The sequence below is a fragment of the Choristoneura fumiferana genome, chromosome 11 (assembly GCF_025370935.1).
Source record: "Choristoneura fumiferana chromosome 11, NRCan_CFum_1, whole genome shotgun sequence".
NCBI lineage: Eukaryota > Metazoa > Arthropoda > Insecta > Lepidoptera > Tortricidae > Choristoneura > Choristoneura fumiferana.
The window spans coordinates 1,502,925-1,525,244 of NC_133482.1; the positions used below are offsets into that span (position 1 = coordinate 1,502,925).

The 22,320-nt window shown below is 41.2% G+C and overlaps 1 protein-coding gene across 1 annotated transcript; it reads right to left on the minus strand.

Annotated features, from left to right (window-relative positions):
• Positions 1 to 561: 561 nt before the first annotated feature.
• On the minus strand, positions 562 to 22,292 carry Clbn (Nuclear export mediator factor NEMF homolog Clbn). The gene is made up of 19 exons (XM_074094786.1): positions 22,106 to 22,292; positions 21,545 to 21,716; positions 20,799 to 21,001; positions 19,879 to 20,015; positions 18,395 to 18,570; positions 16,659 to 16,853; positions 15,236 to 15,418; positions 14,244 to 14,440; positions 13,030 to 13,225; positions 12,140 to 12,327; positions 10,815 to 10,968; positions 10,635 to 10,667; positions 9,052 to 9,231; positions 8,495 to 8,635; positions 6,671 to 7,013; positions 6,117 to 6,319; positions 4,490 to 4,648; positions 3,236 to 3,378; positions 562 to 1,787 (listed from the first exon to the last, which is right to left on the minus strand). Exons 1-19 carry the CDS (start codon positions 22,159 to 22,161, stop codon positions 1,589 to 1,591), a joined length of 3,258 nt encoding a protein of 1,085 aa, XP_073950887.1. The 5' UTR covers positions 22,162 to 22,292; the 3' UTR covers positions 562 to 1,588.
• Positions 22,293 to 22,320: the final 28 nt, after the last annotated feature.

The window sequence follows — 22,320 nt, forward strand, 5'->3', positions numbered from 1 at the left end:
TGCAAAATTCGAACTTACTGTCCTACATCTTGCCGTCCCGCGTTACGAGAGTGAGAACGACGGTAGGTACGATACGAACTTCGACTATCGAATTTCGTAGTTGCCCCTCTGGACATGATAGATAAATCCTAGTAAAAACAATAATTAAAGAGATAACCCATAAGGTTGAACTGTAAATTAGCTACTTGAGAGATTGCTAGACCACAGACTTACGTATGTATGTGTAAACTCTTTATTGTACAAAATATGTAAACAATTTTGCCAGTGTCTATAATATGCTGAGTGGGGCCCACTTTATACTATTCGATGTTATTTTTATTCTTTCCATGTAATGTATTTTTATGTGTATCGAATATGTGTAAATAAATGTTTCTCGCTCTCAAGTCAAAGAGAAGGTTAATAATAAACAAATAATGTAATGTCGTATTATATCAGGAGCTCAAAGCATTGGCAGAAAGGCATACAGAATGGCGATTACTCCAATGACAAGACCTAAGCTCTTAAATATAATATGACGACAAAGAACATTATCATCTGCTGGAAATAAAATAACATGCGATATATTTTTTCAATTTGCATTTTATTATTAACTTATTAACAATATTGTAAATATCAGTATTTAAATATTCTTGTTGCAACAGAAGGCATTTGTGTGGAAATATTATAAGGTACTTATGACATGAACAGGCAATATTAGAAAAAAAGTTACGCATACAATAGATAGATATCAACAATAGAAAAATATTGTACTTTATAAATAACTAGCTGTTGCTCGCGACTTCTTCGGCGAAGAATTCGTTTATCCGCGGGAACCTTACAACTTTGCGGGTTAAAAACTATGTTATCAGGGTCTCTATGCCAAATTTCAGCACAATCGGCAGTACTTTAAGCACGAATACATAACAAACATACTCCCTTTCGCAATTATAATAAATGAGTTAGAATGAGTCTTATTGTTTGCGGTCTCCACCGTGATCCTTGAAATAGGCCAAAGTGGCACATATCATACGGTCAGATAAGTTTTTGGTTCGATTCGTTATCGTCAGATTAACGAAGTAAGCTAATGGTCAGATTCTTTACCAAATGGGCTTGGAAACTTGAATAGTTCAGTTACAGTAACTGTTCTTTGGTGCTCCATAAATAAGGAACTAAAATTTAAAACAAAAGTACTTTCTTGAATACAAAGTAAATTTTCGAGTTGTGAAGTTATTAGAAGTGATAGTATTTTAAAATAGGTACGATTAGAGCTGTTACTCCCACAACAGTGTAAAAATAGAATTTTAAAGTACTTTTAAAGTTCTAAATTTTCATTTTACGCAATAGTTTTACGCTGGAAGAGATCGCTCCTAAGCGATAAGGCCGCCTACTGCTTACCCTGTATTTTTTTCTCTGTGTATCTGTTTTCTGTATCGCTTACTATTTCTGGTGTAAAATAAAGAGTCTTTGTATTGTATTGTATTGAAATAGTAAATTAAGGCTATTTGTGTTTCTGTTTTTAACAAAGACCGCGGCGGAGACCGCCTATAATCGGAAAACCAAACATTTTAAACTAAAACAATCATCATCATGTATCAAACGTGTTTGGAATTCATTTCTTGTGCTTATGCAGCTGAGGCGCGGACAGCTTGACTTTCCCTGGGAAATTCCTCGCGACATTTTCCTCCTTGACCGCTTTGAGCAAGTCCTTTTCCCGCGGAGAGCAGGTTTTGTCCCGGATAAAGACCTGGACGGCCGTTTTGGCCGCTTTACCGCGCTTGCTGTTGCCCGGGGTAAGCTTGACCTTGTACCTGGAGGAAACAAATGGAAATAAGTTTACGTCAGATTTTTTTTGTTGATTGTACCTACTTTTCGTTGCTCGAAGTATAACTTGTAAAAATCAAATGTTATTGAAACTAAACAATAAGTTTATGGTTTTTGTCGATTTGACTATCATTGTCACCCAAACTACATTTGTATACCCAAATTCGAGTCGATGCCATTAACTGCGGAGACGATCCTGGCCGGACTACCAGGATATCACTACTAGATCAGGTATTGTATTGTCACGCAATTTACATAAGTATACTAAATTTCAAGTCAATCCAACTACTGGAAGTTGGTCAAATTTAACTTGCAAGATTTGATTACAGACAGACAGACAACGGGACAGGTGAAATTAAATAAAAGCTTGTAAAAAAACGGTGTTTTTTAAGCTTTTTTATAATTGTAACTTTTTTGGCTACATGTTTTGTCAAGGTCAAATGTGGTGGTCCATGGGGAGGGAAGTCTTGACCTACCTGGCTGGGCCCTGGGCCGGGTCTAGGACAACCGTAGGTATTTTTCTTAACACATTGATTTAATGATATCTTTCTGGAGAGTTCATTTTGTTATTTGATTGTTTTTTTTTAAATAAATAATAAGGTTCAATGTTTTATTTGCCAAAAAATAACTAGAATATGACCCTGTGACCCAACCTATGGTTCTAAAGCTGGACCTGCCCTTACTCAAGTTAAAGTCAAAATATCTTTATTCAGGGTTAGGCCTCATAGTGTCTCACTCGCAAAATGTCCCTTTGTCCCTTTCGCAAAAGGTCCCTTTTATAAATGTCCCATTCTCAAAACGACCTCTCTGCAAAATGTCCCGTCACATAAATTACGTCCCGTTTGCAAAACGTCCCTTTCGCAAAATGTCCCGTTCGCAAAACGTCCCTTCCGCAAAATGTCCTTCCTTTCAATCCATGAGAGAGAGCCTAATTTCTTTATTTATTTAAACATTTTGCAGGCGGGACATTTTGCGAACGGGACGTTTTGCGAACGGGACATTTTGCTAATGTGACATTTTGCAGATGGGACGTTTTGCGAAAGGGGCTATTTCAGAAGGGCCATTTTGCGAAAACAATGGGACGTTTTGAGAAAGGGACGTAATGGGAATGGGATATTTTATTATTTATTAGCCGATCCGGCACCGGCACCGGCTTCGTTTTTCGACTGTGCCGGTGGCGATGCCGGTTTATGCCCGGTGAGTGGTACAGTACTGACACGAACTTCAGCACAATTCATATAAATACAACATGCAGTTTTGGCGGGCCGGCACCGAGTGGGAAGCTTGCTACCCCGGCGACGGCGACGGCGCCGGCGGGACTCAACGCCGGTAAGTAAAAAAGCGAGCCATACATTTTCATCCATTTTTGATTCCCCGGAACCGGTATCGGTGCCGGCGCCGGGCCGGCTAATGGAAAAACGCCCTATGGACTCACTTGTAGTTGTGAAGCGCGGAGTAAGGCGCGACGACAGGCACGGCGAACAGCAGCTCGTCCTCCGCGAACGGGCAGCCCGTCAGCTGCGCCAGCGCCTCCGCGTCCGCGCCCGCGCCCGCGCCCGCGCCCGCCTGCTGCTCCGCCTGCGCACACAAAGCAAAACGCCATGGAACAATCAAACACATCCATACACATGTAGTGAATAATGTTTTGCCATCGTTTTTTGTTAGTAAAGTCCGTATTTATCTTGCTATCTCAACTAGCTTACTGAAGTTTACTGAAGCTATTTGAGAGAGCAAGATAAATAAGAACTTATCCGACCAAATACGATAGCAAAACATTATTCAATAATAATAATAATTTAATAATAATTCTTTATTTCCATAATTTATTTTTTATTTTATTAGGCTGATTGGCAAACGAGCAAGTGGGTCACCTGATCGTAAGAGATCACCACCGCCCATAAACATCTGCAACACACACCAGGGGTATTGCAGATGCGTTGCAATCCTAGAGGCCTAAAATGGGATATCTCAAGTGCCAGTAATTTCACCGGCTGTCTTATTCTCCACGAAACACAACAGTGCAAGCACTGCTGCTTCACGGCAGGATTAGCGAGCAAGATGGTGGTAGCAATCCGGGCGGACCTTGCACAAGGTCCTACCACCTGCAAAAAATAAGCCTGCTGGTATAAGTATATCAGACTAATAAGAGTATATGTAGTAACTAGACAAAATGGTAAATAAAATAGGCCACAGGTTGCCAAACTAGGTGTAAACCTGTATTTCAGCAGTCGGAGCTCATAAATGTGCTGCAATCTAATCCCAAACCATTAGATCTGTACTAGTGTTTAACCGCGGCTTCGGACGCGTAGGGCACTGGTTACTCTGACCACCCGCCGCCGGCGACCGGTGACCGAGCGTTCCCGCGACCGACGACGTTCGAATGTTTTGTTCGGGATTGTTCGAGGGTGGTTTCTCTGGAACGTCACCGGCGGCGGGTAGGTCGCCGGCCAGAGAAACCAGGGTCTAAATTTAGAAACAGCAGCAGTCGAATTGAAATATCCCTATCTATAATCTAAATCAAAACTTAAATCTAAATTTAAATTTTTTCGAGATTTTGCGAAGAAGTAAGAAGCGAAATTCCCGTGGCAATTCACGAAAACGAAGTCGTGGTTTTCATTGACATTGCATTAAAAATAACCATGCCAAATTTCATGACTCTAAGCCCAAGTTTTAAAAGAGCCCCTGTTACCTCGGGCTCCGCGTCGGGCTCGGGCTCCGCGTCGTCGTCCTCGGCCTCCAGTATCTGCGGCGCGGGCATCGGGATCTTGGGCCCGCGCGCCGCTTTACCAGGCTTCGCCTTCGCCAGAGCCTTCTTTTGAGACTTCTTCGTGTCCTTGGTGTTCGCAGACTGTAAGATGAATCGGGTTTAAAGTTTAATTGTTACTTGTGTAATACACAAGTTGTATTTCATAAAAGTTAAGTCTCAGTCATGTCACGGCAACTGCTGAACATAAGCCTCCATATCGAAAATACAAACTGAGACATGGATGCACAGAAAAACCAGAAAAAGAGACCAGCGCTGGGCATCGAACCCAGGTCCTCAGCAATCCGGCACGTCAGCAGGTCTCAGCACGGATTGCTGAGGACCTGGGTTCGATTCCCAGCGCTGGCCTCTTTTTCTGGTTTTTCTGTGCATCCATGTCTCAGTTTGTATTTTCGATATGGTTTCACGGGATACCTGTAAAAGTAACAAATTTGGAGATGAAATAAAAAATACAAAAATACTCCAAAATACCAATCATAATAAGCCTCCCTGTTCGAGCGCCCCAATAAATCTGCTAACTCTTCGTCTTCTGAGACTACTACGAAGTGCGAAATTCAAACTTCGTATGTTGCTGTCCCGCTGACGCTTACATTATTTAATGCGAGAGTGAAAGGGACGGTACAGTCACCAGCATTAATATCTGCTACAGCGAAGCGTGCAAAAATATCTGGCACGTCCTTCCGGCCCTAGAAATAGAGTCGTATCAGATATTTATGCACGTTTGTTGTGTCAGATATGGTGCTGGTGACTGTACGACACGAACTTCGATTTCCGTAGTAGCCCCTCTGCTTTGTGGTAGTCACTCGATGACTTTTCTCTCCCAACAATTAAGTTAAGTACACAAGTTAACATTCACGCAAAAGTCAACAGTCTAGAAAACATTTCTTAACCTATCGTACTAGTGGAATGTACTCCCGCAACTTGTGGTCAGTGAATTTTAATTTAGACGACCGGATGGCCAAGTGGTTATAGAACCTGACTACGAAGCTTGAGGTTCTGGGTTCGATTGCCGGCCGGAGCAGATATTTGTGTGAACAATACAAATGTTTGTTCTCGGGTCTTGGATGTTTAATATGTATTTAAGTATGTATTTATCTATATAAGTATGTTTAGTCTATGCCTAGTACAGTCACCAGTATTAATATCTGCCACAGCGGAGCGTGCAAAATATCTGACACGTCCTTCCGGCCCTAGAAATAGAGTCGATATTTATGCACGAGATATTTACTGTACACAAGCTTTGCTTGGTTTGATAGGTCATTGGTGACCTGATTCGAATTTAGAACTCAGAAAAAAAATTAAGATAAAAATGAAATATGTTTTGACGCTTTTTGTGTGTGCGTAAAATGTTTACGTTACAGGTTACTAATACAACGGGTCATCTTCTTAACCCCTCGTATGCTTAGACGCGTATCCGTGCCAGTTCATGAACTGCGTAAAGCACGGATACGCTCCAAATCTAAAGTTGCCGCACCGAGGTGTCAAATTCTGAAACGGCTCCCGCATACGAGGGGTTAAGTTCTTTACCTATATGTGTGCTGTGGTTGTGTACCTGAAGTAAGTCCATCATGAGCGCGCGATCCTCTTCGTCCTGGTCTTTGTATTTTTCTTTGATCTTTTTGAGCTTGCTGCGCTGCCCCCTCTTGATGGTCGGTTCCTTCTTCTCTTCTTGCTTCGGGTCTTTCTTATGTTCTTTGCTGTTCTGTTTCTTGCCGGTCTTCTTTGGTAGCGCGGGGAACGACGGTTTGTCGTCGCCTATAAAATGTAAATCTCTTGTGTGATGGTGTATCGATCACCAATATTCCAAATTGTAGATGTCATTATAGTAAGATTGTTAAATATGAAAGGCATTCAATATATTGAATATAATTCTTTTAATTTTTTAATTACCTATTTAGTTTATTATTAAGTTAAAATTATTATTTTTTATTTTAATGGGAACATTTAATTGGTGGTTTCGTTCCCATTGTATTTTAATATGTAACAAATAAGAAACGTTTCTTCTTTAAAACAATAATATTCGATGTTCTACTACTTTTCCTTCCCATTGTACTTTACCCCGTATATCGAACGAAAATATGTAAATAAACATCTCTCTCTACTTACTCCTGTCTGACACCTCTGACATGGTGCGCGTCTTTGACTTCATGATCACTTCCCCAGTTCCGTGGTCGATCTGTATGAACAAACAAGTTTTACAACAATACTCGTATGTGTGAAATATTTTTTTCTGTTTTTTAGGCAGCGTTGCCTCCAAAGATGTCCGAGGATCATCATCATCATCATCAGCCAGAAGACGTTCTCCCTGAACAAAGGCCTCCCCCTTAGAACGCCACAATGAACGACAACTCGCCACTTGCATCCACCGGTTGTCCGTAACTCTCACGATGCCATCAGTCCACCTAGTGGAGTCGGTGGGGTGTGCAAGGATGTGTTGCGAGAAATGTGTTTCTCATTAACCAATAGAAACGCTTCTTTTACCTATCGTCACACAGAACATCTCTAGCTGATACAGCTGAACGGAACGAGGCGAGTTAAATGAAGCGGTTAGGGCTCATAATGTCCCACTCGCAAAATGTCCCACCACCAAAATTACGTCCCTTTCACAAATGCCCCTTAAGCAAAATACCCATTCACATTACGTCCCTTTCTCAAAACGTCCCATTGTTTTCGCAAATGGCCCTTCTGAAAAAGCCCCTTTCGCAAAATGTCCGTCTATAAAATGTCACATTAGCAAAACGTCCCTTTCGCAAAATGTCCCGCCTGCAAAATTCTTGTTTAAATAAAGAAATTAGGCTCTCTCTCATGGATTGAAAGGAAGGACATTTTGCGGAAGGGACGTTTGCGAACAGGACATTTTGCGAAAGGACGTTTGCGAACGGGACGTAATTTTGGCGGGACATTTTGAGAACAGGACATTTTGCAGAGGTCGTTTTGAGAATGGGACATTTATAAAAGGGACCTTTTACGAAAGGGACAAAGGGACATTTTGCGAGGGGACATTATTATCTTAAGTTTTTTTCTATTGTACCGTCTTTTGCGCAATAAACATTATGAGCCTAACCAATGAAGCGTTCTATTGGTTCATGAAAAACACAATCCTCGCAACACAACCCTCGCACATGTCTGGTGGAAACGGAGGTTTAGGGTTTCATATCTTAAATGGAGTAACGGAATATAAAGTTATAAATATTAAGTATGTATACTTGTGTATGCCGCATTTAACCATAATGCAGAGTAGGGAACTGCCTAAGGGCACAAAACAGATAGGTTCAGAAATCAATCTACATACAAAGTGCGCTCGAGCAACGCACACATAGACACTGCTCACGGACACGATATCTCGGACCGGTTGGGACCAGTGCGAGCGCGAGTGCCATCCGCTCGAGACACGCGTCTGTGAACTTTTTTGTGCAATAATGGAGAATGCGAATTTATTACAGTTTAAAATCGTGCATTTCGCCAATGTCGAAATCGTCGCAAGATATTTTCTGTGACAAATTTGTAATATAACAATGACATTAACATTAAAATATTTTAGTTATTATTAATTTATATTTCATTCTTCCCGTTTCATTCTCAACAATAAATCCAACAACTAGATACGAGTGCCATAAGCCATAGCTGACAACCTTAGGTATGAAACTGAAGTACATACATGAGATTGACTTCTGTACCTATCTGTTTTGTGCTAGGGGCTCCGCGCGCGGACGAAAGAATTTGGAAATGTTTCATAGTGTGACACACTTTATCGGAAAGTATCCTCAATAATAAGGATCATTGATTTCTTACAACACATGTCAGATGATTTCATTGAACTAGAAACAAGCCGAGGCTTCAAACGACTACAAAGGAGCTACAAGAATTGCATTTCCTGTCATGGTAAGCCGGCCCTGTGTGTGGTACTCTCATTGCGCGTCAGATACACGCTTGGCTGGTTTTCCCTATACCTTGAATATGAGTGTCGGGGAAGGCCTCGTCCTCGCTGTCTTCGTCGATGTCATCCAGTTTTGTCCGCCGCGGGCTTCGGCCAACCCTTCTCTTTGTCCTTTTCTTCCTCATCCGAACCGTCTGAAATGGACGTACAATTAAACTAGTTTGCTAATGCGGTTCGAAACTCGAAACACAGAACAGTTTTTTTTTCTTTCTCATTGTCAGCCTTTTTTTGATCGCCACACCTATCGCGTCGATGGGTGTAGGGAGAACCTAAAATGCCGGTGGTACTGTACCTTTTTATTAGTTTAACAATACTTGAGAACAATTCCTCCTGTAGTCAAAGTCAAGATATTTCACTTTATTACCTTGTCGCTGTCACTGCGTCTTTGAACGTTTGTATAAATCTTTCAGAAGATATACAGAGACAAGGTACTTGAGTGTGGAGCAGTGGCGCAGGCTTTATACAACACGATTCCCGCCGGCTTGCTTAATTATATTTTAACACTCTCTTTCACCCTTACCAAACTCATTGAATTCCTAAACAAAATTACCACAGGTATAGTTCCCTCACCGTCATCAGACACCGCGATCTCTTCGTCCTGCTCGTCCTGCTCCGACGCGGGGGGTGCGAGCGAGACAGCGTCGGACGCGAGCGAGGCGGCGTCCGACGCGTCGTCGGGGATTACAGACTTGCGCTCGTCGCGGTGTTTCTCGATGCAGCTGTCCTCCAGCTGAGCAAAATATATGGTTTCTTTATATAACAGGAGGGTAACGAGCAGGCGGGTTACCTGATGGGAAGAAATCTCCGCCGGCCATGGACACTCATAACATAAGTTGAGTTTAAGAGCGTTTATACCTGCTGAGCTGGCAACATTGCATTTTTGTTAGTTTTTCTCGATTATTCCATAAAAAGAATGGTCTAATAGAACTCTTCTTAATATACAAGTTAATGTGTCTATAGGTAGAGTCATTCACGATGACGCGTGCCGTGGTTCTTATTACAATGTCATTAATGTCTAATTTTGACAAAATCACGCGTCTTCGTGGTTGGCACTAGGTATACTCCGATAATTATTAGTTCTTCCGCCCGTCTCGTTAAGGAGCCGACGTTGAGTCATCTAATCGTCCATTAGCGAAGACTTGGACACTTACCCCCTTATTCATAAACGACAATCAAACCTATTTTAGTTAAAATGCCGCTAAAATTCGTTTGTCCTTATCTGTCACTTCGACATTTGTATTTGTTAGAAAGGGACAAAGCATTTGTTAGTTAACATAGGCTTGTTAAGTTTTATGAATAAGGGGGTTAGTTTGTACCACATGGGGGGCCCAGATACAAAAACGCCGTAATGCACCCGGAACATAAAACTACACCCCATTTCCAGCAGTAAGTTATCCTTCTGTCCGTGAATCATGCGGGAGCTTATGGTACTCGCCCGTCAGCGAATACTTGAACACTTGGCGTGCCCCATTTGTGGGTCCCAGTTAAGAAAACGCCGTAATTCACCCGGAAGATGAAGCTGAACCTGCAGATGCTGCGACAGTAGATAGTTCTTTCGCCATCGTATCATCAAGGAGCCGGTGGTAAGGTACTCGCCCGTAAAGCAAAGACACTTAGTGTGAACCACATGTGGGTCCCAGCTAAAAAGCCGCCGTAACTCACCCGGAACATAAAATTGAGCCCCATCGCTGCGGCATTAAATAGTTGCGCCCTCGTGTCATGAAGGAGCCGGTGGTGTGGTACTCGCCCGTCGGCGCGGACTTGGACACTTGGCGTGACCCACATACGGGTTCCAACAAAAAAAGCAACTCACCCGGAACATAAAACTGACCCCATTTGCAGATGCTGCGGCAGCAGATAGTTTTTGCGCCCTCGTATCATGAGAAGCCGGTGGTGTGGTACTCGCCCCGTCGGCGCGGACTTGGACACTTGGCGTGACCCACATGCGGGTCAACAAAAAAAAAGCAACTCACCCGGAACAAAAACTGAACCCATTTGCAGATGCTGCGGCAGCAGATAGTTTTTGCGCCTCGTATCATGAAGGAGCCGGTGGTGAGGTACTCGCCCGTCGGCGCGGACATGGACACTTGGCGTGACCCACATGCGGGTCCCAACAAAAAAAAAGCAACTCACCCGGAACATAAAACTGAACCCCATTTGCAGATGCTGCGGCAGCAGATAGTTTTTGCGCCCTCGTATCATGAAGGAGCCGGTGGTGTGGTACTCGCCCGTCGGCGCGGACATGGACACTTGGCGTGACACATGCGGGTCCCAAACAAAAAAAAGCAACTCACCCGGAACATAAAACTGAACCCCATTTGCAAGATGCTGCGGCAGCAGATAGTTTTTGCGCCCTCGTATCATGAAGGAGCCGGTGGTGAGGTACTCGCCCGTCGGCGCGGACTTGGACACTTGGTGCGCGTGCACCCACCACGCGCTGGTCAGCACTTTCGCTTCCCACGCCACGCTGCACAAATAATGTTTAGTCAGTAAAACTAATTAACACAGCTATCATTTTCTAAAATCATGTACATTTATTTAGTAACTGTTTCTAGCGAAATCAACGAGCATCGCAATTTTCCGGGATGATAATATTACCAAGTGTCACCGGTAAGCTAAAATAGGGTTGTCTTAAATCATACTGGTCAAACTGAACGACAAGGCGGAACTGATACTATATTTTGCTCTGTCTCAACTAGCTTACTGAAGTTTACGAAGCTAATGAGGAAGAAAGTGAAATACATACTTTTTGGATAAAAATTGCGAAGTTAAAAGATTATGCGCAATCTGTACGTCTAATTTTTTAGCGCGCCTGCAAAAAAGTCAGGAGGTTTTTTGTGCCAGTATTTTTATTTTTTTAATGTTCACCGAGTTCTCAGTCAATTGTGAACCGATTCAGATATTTTTTTGTTATTCGAAAGGGTACTCTGGGTCTGAGCTTGTGGTGTTTTCGATGTCACCTAAGTTTAGATCTGATGATGGGATCCTAGGGAAATCGTGGAATAAAATCAAATTTATAGAGCACACCTATGGCGATTGGGGAGCCATTTTTGGCAAGAGTCTAGTCGAACACGACCTTACACGAGAGTGTAAATGCAGCATTACAAAAAGTACGGTTTGTATCAAAGTCAAAGTCAAGTCAAAATATCTTTATTCAATTTAGGCTATAACAAGCACTTATGAATGTCAAAAAAAAACTACCACCGGTTCGGAAAAACCTCTGTTGAGAAGATTCCGGCAAGAAACTCAACGAGGTATATATTTTTTTAAACAGTATGTATGTACATATTTATGTAAACTCTTTATGTACAAAATAAGTAAACAAACACAATTGACAAACAATGAGATATATGTACAAAGGCGAACTTATCCTATAATAATTATTATTATTCTTTTTTTTATTTATTTTCTTTAATTTTACACAGTAGCTTATAAGTATTTTATTTGTAAATATTTTATTGTGATAAAATGACTTTCTGCCAAGTTTCTTGCGGCGCATTCTTCTTGGCAATGATGGTCTTTCCGAAAGCGCTGGTAGTATAAAAAATTGCGTGTAAAAGTGCCCATTGCGGCCTATTTACTGAGTAAATGATTTGAATTTTATCCCTATCCAGTCTTATCTAGTTTGTATGTGTAACCTGTAGGCCACGGCGGCCTGTCCGGCCTCAGCGAGCGTCCGCGGCGGCACGGGCGCGGGCGCGGCCGCCGGGTTCTTGATGATGACGGAGGCGGCGCCAGACACCTCCGCGTGCACGTATATGTCTGTCGCCCGCATGTAGCGCTTCACCAGAAGCTCGTTCTGTTGTTGGTCGCGACCACCTATCACCTAGGGGATAAATTATAGATAAAAAAGTATAGAAAACTGGCCAACTGCGAATTGGACTCGTGCCCGAGGGTTCCGTACAAATTTGTAGGTACGAGCGTCTATGAATATCCAGTGAGAGCATAGCCCTGCTCTTAAGCTAATTAAACGAACTGTGGGGTCATTTTAGATTAGTTACTGACATAGACAAAAAAATATTTCATAATTTACCATAACTGCCATATCGTCGGGTGGCAAGCAACCTTACCATGCTATGCGTAGTTTGATTATTCCGCTTGACTTTAGGTGGTATTTAGTGATTTTTGCTTGTCACCCGACGGACGATATATGGGTTACTTTCATATCAAATTTCAAGTTTCAAGGATTTCTATTTACAAGGTATTAAAATACAAATTCCGATATTTTTGATCACCTTGGACACTCCGAAATATCTGATGGCGACTGTACTAATGATACAAAACATATATGTATCCTCCTAAGTCCTCGCGTACTTTATAAAGGACTAATATAAGAATAACGTCCGAATGTACTTTATAAAGTACAAATTGTTCATTGAATAAAGAATTCTAAGAATTTTGAAATAATGTCCAAAATAACAAGCAGGTCAGCAACGTCTAGGTCGATTCTCAGCGCTGGTCTTTTTAAATGTCAGTGACTTCAGAGGATTATATTTTCACTCATTCCCAAATTCGTCATCCATCTTACCAGGTAGTTGTCTGAAGATATGAACCAGAAGAACTTCTCGAACCAGTACGTGCGCCGCGCCTTGCTGATGCTGCTGATAGTCTGCGCCTCTTTGAGAGTCTGCTTGGTCCTCCGTTCGGCACTCTTCAGCGCCTTGTCGGCTGACTCCAGCGTCTTCTGCTGTTTTTTTGCGGCGTTCCGCTTCAGATCGTAGTATCTGAAATTTATTATTAACATCATCAACAAGGTTGTCGCCATCATAATTATCACTAGTGTAATATGAGCGGCTGTCTATAAATTACAGTACACCAATTTTGATAATTTAGTGTGTCACAGATCTGGTCTAGACCACCACTCCCTTACCCGCATATAACATAGAGCAGAGTACTACACAAAGATCGCTGAAATGAAGTGGAAATCCCTACTAATATATTAATATTATAAATGCGAAAGTAACTCTGTCTGTCTGTCTGTCTGTTACGCTTTCACGTCGAAACTAATGAACCGATTTTGATGAAATTTGGTATTACATTTGAAATTTACCACGAGCTTTGCGGTGAAGGAAAACATCGTGAGGAAACCTGCGAAGCAATTCATTGGTGCGTGTGAAGTGCACTGGGCCCGCGTGGGAACTATGGCCCAAGCCCTCTTGTTCTGAGAGAAGGCCTGTGCCCAGCAGTGGGACGTATATAGGCTGGGATGATGATGATGATGATGAAGATTGTTAAAGGTGTAAAGTAACTAATGGATGATCCCTAACAGGATGACGGATTTTGCAGTTGAATTTTACCCAGTGAGGGCTATCGTTTTTTGTCTCACTAGATGGCGCACTGTTGCGTAAGGTTTTTAAGTATGGCTTTCAAAGTCTGTTATTACGGGCGTGAAAACAAAGTTTAGATTAAAATCATATTTAATACACCTTAAAACCGTACCATAAAAATATCGAGCATGCCACAGTGTTGCATAGTCCCCGTTTTGTTCGGAAAAAAGGGAGGACAAAGGTTTCCGAAAGACAAAACTGTCTCAAAACACAGACATTCATTGCCCCGGAACGCATATTTGCCATAATTAATTTCAGATATTGCAAAATATTCACAAATTATTCTAATTATAAATAAACCCGCGTAGCTCAACCAAAAACTATGAGATTTGACATTTCGGAGACCTCACGCTACACTAGCGCCTCTAGCGGCGAATTCATTCGCGATAGCCCTCATTCCGTGGTGACAACTTACTTCCTGGCGTTAGCGAAGGCAGTGAGCGAGAGGTCGATGTCGACGCACATGGGCTGGACGTCCTCATCGTCGTACGGGTCGGTCAGCTGCAGCGTGATGTGATTGGTCTGCAGTTTCAGCTGTTTGATGCAGGACGCTACGGGGTCCGCGTTCTCTTGCGCTGTCTTTACCAGCTCCTTGATGTCGTCCCATGACATCTGAATGTTCAGTCAAATGGTTACTAAAGTCCTTGTTGTCTCTAGAGTGTGCTCGGCAGCAGTTAATAAAACATATAATACAAACTTTTTCTGCTGACTGTACTTTTTGTTGACTGTACTTGCATTGTCGTCTAAACTACCCGTACCAAATTTCAAGTTGATGCCATTAACCATTGAGGAGTTCCCATCTGCGGAGACGATCCTGGCCGGACCACCAGGATGTCACTATCTGATTATTGTTTTATCGGGGGTTCTTAACTCATTACAAATTGTCATTCATCATCCCAGCCTATATGCGTCCCACTGCTGGGCATAGGCCTCCTCTCAAAATGAGAAGGCTTGGGTCGTAGTTTCCAAGCAGGTCCAGTGTAAATTGGGAACTTCACACACACTATTGAACCATCGCGAAAAATGCACACCAGCAATCACTTATATTACTTACATTCCATCATTCACTTTAGTGCCATAAAAACTTGAATAAGCCGTTAGACAGTTTCAAAGCTAAAAATAATTGTTTAATACTATTTGTGTTATTGCAAATTCGTTGATACGATGGCGTTCTAAATAGTGGGCAGCTTTTCAATAGAATCAGTTCATGAATATATTTTTTTACATAAAAAACCGTATCTCAAAAAAGTTGAATACCCCAAGGGTCAATTTTGGATCGTGTCTTATATGATCTATACAAAACTTAATATATTTTCAGGAATTTACTATATGCATGAGGGAGGAATATGAATATTCTTAACTTGATTAAAAAATACCTTAAATGGTAGAACAGTGGCTAAAACTCACTTGGTTAGCAATGGCAGCCTGCACGGCTAACCTCGCCTGCTCGACCAAGGGCTCGTTGCGCGATATAAGTTCAGCCGCTTGCCTGTCTGTCACTTGCACCTGCTCGAGCTCCGTAACGCGCTTCTCATGGTCCTTTCGCACGTTTTGTAGTTTCTTCATTGCTTCCCGTTCAACTTGGATCGTCTGGTTAGAGATGAGTAAATTAAATATTAAATCAAATGGACTCATGCTGAAATATATCTAATGTCACTCAGCGGCGGCCTTAGGGGGTGGCGAATAGAGCAATCCCCCGGGCCTCGCTCTTGTCAACAATCCAAGCAAATTTAAACAAAATATACATTTTTTTACTATATTTTCGCATCACATACTTTTCATGAAGGACAAAGAGCCTCGCAAAGACCTGCCGCCCGGAGCCTCGCAATGGGTAAGGCTGTCGCTGGTTACACTGATGTCGGTCAATTAAGAAACCAATGGAGATCAACAAAAGAGACCGACCCAAGCACCCTGCGGAGCCTAACGTAAGAATGCATGGCTTTCCAGCAAATGGCTGAAGCAGGACTCTGGAGGTAGATAAGAAACCCCTCCGAGAGAGGAAGGAGAGTCCCGAGGTAAGTTCCAGGGAGTTTGGGACGTGCAGACGGGTTTGCCCGGTGAGAGTTCGGCACTGTCTGGGCCTCCCCTCTCAGTCGTCCGGGATTTTTTTCTACTGCACGCCTCCATTTTGTATAATCCACCCACAATAACGTTTGTAAATTTATAAAATGTAAACCAAAGCAAGAACCTAGCCCTGGCGCTTTTATCTCTTTTGGCAACTCACCTAAAAACAAAAATGTTCCACTTCACTAGCCATATCTAGAAACAGGGTTGCTAGGTATTTTTCGAATAAATACCGAACAGTGAGCAAAAAAAAACACACGAAGCGACAACATCGATTGTCGATTGCGTAAAATCTGACAATTGAATCGTTTATTGGGGAGAAAAAATTATCAGAAAAAAAATACCGAACCGCCCATACTTCGGTATTTTTTTATACCGAACACCGAACACAGTGCTAAAATACCGAACGGTTCGTTAAAATACCATACACCTGGCAAGCCTGTCTAGAAGGGGTGCTGAGTTGATCTGGGTAGAGTACAATAAGTACAGTTCCAGACTAGAAGAAATGATTACTAATGACCTTTGACATTATTCCAGTACCAATACATTGCGGTGCTCTACCAATCTCTTTGTATCTTCATCATCATCATCATATCATAGAAGCGGTCTACATCCACCTAGAACCCCCGGCTTTAACTAGCCATCCGTCCATCTCGTTGGTGGACGTCCTACGCTGCGTTTCCCGATCCACTTTTCTGCCCCAACGGCCATCTATTCTTCATGCTATGCCTGTCCATTGCCATTTCAACGAGCATTCATTACATACCTTTAAATCAATCTTCTGTCCTTCCAGAGCCGAAAAGAACTCGTCGACAGCTCTGTCAAAACTGTCATATTCCGCGTACGGCTGTTTCTGGTGCTGATTGTAAAGCATCGGATGGAACTCCACGTTGGTAATGAAGAAGTCTTTGCCATCTCCCGTGGGGTTCGGACGCTCCTCCTTCTTCTGGGTTATGAAACCCTGGTAGGAAATAATAATTGGTTACGTGAGATGTTTAACCTTTTATAGGGCAACGGTCGCTCTTGCAACCATAAGACGTTGTCCACAATGAATAATAAGACTCAAAATTAAGTTCACATACTGTTATAACCTATTCAAAGCTTCAAGAACTTATAGGATAGATTGTGAGAAAGATTGGCGCGAAAAAAGCCTTGCTCTATAAAGGGTTAAAGAGAATAATTACAGGTGAAAAATTCAATGAGGCAATTGTAATTGTAGGCAGCGTTGCGCCTTGCCGTAACACTATGCTGAGTGGGGTCCACTTTATACTATTCGATGCCCGCCCGAGACCTTCCTACACTTACACGTATAACGATAGTGGTCAATTACATTGCGCGCCCTGTAATAGGACCTTTAAGACTAAGTTTGGCTTTTCCAGCGATATTCGGGCACATAATAAACAAGCCTAAAGGTTCGCCTTTGTCGGACACGACATGGAGGACATCAATATACTATTCGATGTTATTTTTATTTTTTTCCATCTAATGTATTTTTATGTGTAAATAAATGTTTCTCTCTCTCTCTCTCTCTCTCTCTCTCTCTCTCTCTCTCTATCTCTCTCTAATACAGATCAAGATTTACCTCGCAAGTTAAATAACAATAGCATCGCTGACAATTTAAAACATAAACTGACATGGTTAAAATTGGGTAAGTAAATTGAGTATTTCCACATAATTACGCGTTTACGCGTGTAAAATCCCGGAATGAGAGAGAGCGCGAGAAGAGAAAGAGGGATAGATAAATAGAGGGAGAGAGAGAATTACAGAATTCCAATTTAGCCGGCTGCTAATACTTCATGCAAGCGAGGCCTAGTCTAGTCATTACAATACTTGAGATACTAAGCTAGACCCGATAAACAGTGCATTGTCATTTAAAAGTGAAATATCCCGAAAACGGCTGAACCCACTTTGAAGAAACATTGCTAAGAACCACCCCAAGAATATTCGCTTTCACGTAAAAGAAACCGCACCGAAATCTAACCATTCATTTGAGAGCTAAGATGGCACAGACAGACAGACATTAGCGTCAAACTTATATATCTAACATCCCTCATTTTGCGTAGGCACCCACTACAAATCCTAAAAAAAAACCCTGACCAATCATGTACACAAAAATAAGTCCAGACCAAAAGTGATTACATTCTTGATGACACCAGCCGAATATGTCGCTAAAATCGAACTTTCAAAGTGAAAGACACGTCTATTGGCATTATTGTTTTATGACATGCAAACGAATATCAACTTAAGGGTGGTAGACCACATATTTGGCTGATGGTTGTTGACTGTTTTTATAGTGCCACTCTATAATATGTCGCCCAGAACTGGAACGACTGGTGTCAAAATATCGAGCTAAGTTTCCCTGACTTTCTGGATTTCTAGTAAATTTCCCTGATTATCCCTGACTTTCCCTGACCACCTTGAGCGTCCCTGACTTTTCCCTGACTTTCCAGAAAGTGGACACCCTGGTAGGGAGTTTAAAATAAAGTACCATCATCATCTCACCTTAGCTACTTCCTTCTGTGCGCTGGCCAGGAGTTCCTCAGCCCTCTTGACGGCCGCAGCCAGCTTGGGCAGGTCCCGCTCCGCGAAGAACCCCTTGTTGGGGTCCGAGCTGACCTTCATGTTGCCCGTCAAACCCTGCTCCAGGAGCACGTGGTCTATTATGGCTGGACCGTATTCTGATGAAAGAGGAATATTAGTAAAGACAACATCATTGTAACAAAGAATTACAAGTTGGGAATTATTTTCAAGGCCAAGACTACACACACATGGGTGGATCACTATTTAAAGGCTGACCAGGAATATAAAAAACTTGACGCGAGGGCAGTTCATCTACGTTTTATATTGCAACATTCTTTACACTTACTATACGATACCTACCAGTCATATTGACAAAGGTGTTGGTGATGTTATTTAAAGGAATATTTTATAATCCCTCAGACTGTTTCTATGACAAATACTTTTATGCATTGTGAATCATTTTCCTTTCAAGTTTATGGATAATTTTCGGCAAACCACAAAATACCACGCGCAAACAACAATACAATACAAATATTCTTTATTGCACACCATAAATCAGTACAAAAAACTTATAATATAAACACTTAGATTCAGGGTAGACAATAGGCGGTCTTATCGCTTAAAAGCGATCTCTTCCAGACAACGATTTGGGTACAAGAACTTAACGTTAAACTTTGACAGCAATATACAGATGACATTTGAATTTAGTGTTGCCAGTGCAAGAAATTAGTTCTATTGGTTTTCCGCAATATGGCGAGGTTTTTTATAATTCTGGTCAGCCTTTATTGATTCAGGAGTTACTTTGCGGAGCTCCATATCAATGAAATGCACTAAAAGAATTTCTTTGCTCACCTGCGACCTTATGATAGCAAAGTTTATGCGAACACTTTATGTGAACACACACAAATCACACACCCATCTATCACCACCACCACACTAAACTGACCGGTTTCGAACTCAACCAGAGCTCATCTTCAGAGCAGCACAACCGTACACCATGAGACCTAGACCTCTAACATGTGGTATCATAAGGTTGCTGGTGAGCAAAGAAATTCTTTTAGTTTTTTTTTCTTTTGGATTGGATCTTGGATCAACTATTTCTTATTGTTATTCTGTCCTGTCAGCGAGGGGACAAAAGCAGTACAGTTTAATAGAAGAAATGACACATTATACTAACATGCTTATTAGACAACCAATTATAGAAGGGAGTTAGAACTACCACAAAAATGCATGTTTGGCAAATTTTAATCCTATAAACTTACGGTTTAAAGAGTGGCTCTGGAGAACGTAACTATAGCAATGAGTGATAAAAAAAAGTTAATTGACCCATATACAACTTTGGCCTATATATGTCCACTGCGTACAGGCTTCCTCGCAGAATAAGGGGGCTTGGACTAGTTGCCATGCGGGCCCAGTGTGGATCGGGAACTTCACAAACATTAAACAGGTAAAAATAAGATAATTACCAAGATTAGGATTTAGTATTTTCTTCAGGTTGTCTCCAGGTTTGCTGTTAGCCAGAATTTTCTTCAGGCCTTCTTCATCGGGCGGCTCAAAGTTCGACTTTGCTCTGTCTAGAGGGTACTTCTCTTTCACAGCAAACCTGAAAAAGGGGTAGCCACTCATTAAAAGCGGTAGTAGCTTAGTATTGTGGTGTATGAGTGATTCTTATTTGTCATTTCTAAACTAGATATAGGTCATAATAAGAAAATTCTTGGTGCTATAGAAACTTAGGTCCAGACGTCGGTGATACTGGAATACCGCGTAACTAGCATTTTCCATAAGGTATAATTATCACTGTCAGAACAGTACAATGTTAGTACTGTAAGTACAGAGGAAATTATTCCTTATGGAAAATGCTAGTTACCGCGGTAGTATCACCGACGCATACTATCCTGAAATTTACTACAAGGAAACATTGTGACGAAAATTGGATCATGCCAATTTCTCCTTCAAAAAAAAACTGATTACAATATTGCGACTGATTGCAGATAATAATAAAAACAAAGCTATGAATAAGTCAAATAGTGTTTGCCCCTGTAGTAAAGCATACCAGCCAGATGTGGGCGATACATACGCAAGAGATGATGCTAAGCGAATGATTAAGTGCATAAAAAGTGTTGTTCCATAAAAAAAAAAAAAAAAAAAAACACTTGTTGCTATGTTAACGTTCTCCTGAGTCACTCTTTAAACCGTAAGTTTATAGGATTAAAAGTTTGCCAAACATGCATTTTTGTGGTAGTTTAAAGCCCCTTCTATAATTAGTCATCTAATAAGCATGTTAGTATAATGCGACACAACATTTCTTCTATTAAACTGCACTACTTTTGTCCCCTCGCTGACGGGACAGAATAACAAGAAATAGATGACCCACCCAGATACTAACCTGACTTTATCCCCTTCAACATGTGGTCTGAGCACATTCAATATTGTCCATTCGTAGTCAGTCAGCACAATGTTACCACGGTCATAGAGTTCCAATATGACATGGTATGCAGCCTCTCCGCTGCCAAACTGCAAGTCGACTATCCTATCGATACCAAGCTGGGAAAGTTTCTCAAGACGCTTGTTTTTCAGGTGCTTTCGGAGCTGTGAAGAAGTAACACTTGTTTTAATATAACATTATTCTAAAGGAACTGCTTCTTAACCTACAAAATACAAGTGACAACAATTTTATTGAAGTAGCCCAGCTAGCCTAGCTACTTAGCAAAACTTTTACTACAGACAAACATACTCATTATTTTTATACTTGGGTTGATCAACTTTTTCTTTTCACTGGTTGCTATAGTTACGGGCTCCTGAGTCACCGTAAGTTTATAGGATTAAAATTTGCCAAACACACATTTTTGTGATAGTTTTAAGCCCTTTTCTATAAATGGTTATCTAATAAGCATGTTAGTATAATGTGTCATTTCTTCTATTAAACTGTAGCTGTACTACTTTTGTCTCCTCGCTAACGGAATAGAATAGCAACAAGTACTAGTTGATCCACCCACTTATTACATATTTATATGCTTACTTATTATTTGCATTTATTATTAAGACTATGATATGACTACAAACCTCTCACAGTAAATTTAAAAGTATTTGAAATTTAACAGTACAAATAGGTAATTTCTAATCTCTGCATACCTTCATGGTGAACCCAGAGGGTGCTACATTCTTTGGCCATTCAAAGTGTGTGGTGTGCAGCCGACTAGCGGACTCCAGAAGCAACACAGCTTTTTCTTCAGATCGCTGCAGACGAATCAGGTATGACTTGTTGTCTATGTCGTAGACCTGGTTCACTCGCATACCTATCAACCTGTAAAAGTAGTACAGGATAAAATTTAAAATTAAAGTTTTGAGTTAAGTTAGGTCTCTAAATAAATGAAAAAAAAACATCTGTTAAACAATTTTCTGTAATCTGTTTAACAAAACAACTTCAAGTGATTTTGTAACATATTGTAAATTTAGCAAGGTCGAATTTTTGTGTACATTTATTATTATATGGTCTGGTTGCTATATCTACTATGCCTGGAAATGGAAAAGGGTTAGCATAATACCTAACTTAACAAGTTAATTAGCATCTGTACAGATAATAGGTATTTACTTTGATAAGGTTGTTTGGTCTTAATTTCAACACAAAGTCTTTTATTGCAAAACGTGAAACTAAACAAAATCTTACAAGGCTAACAAAAAAAGGTTACTTACTTCTGTAGTTCGGTGACCATGCATATTATATCGTAAGTATTGAATCGTGTCTTCATTTTGAAGCGAGAATTATTTTTCTAAGTAATAAATAAGCGCGACTTTTTTCTAATTTTCATTAAATTTACCCAGTACAACTTAGTACGTAGCTGCGACCTGGCTGTCAATGTCAATGCGTAGCATAATACAGTACAGCAGTTTCTGACATTTTTAAAGAG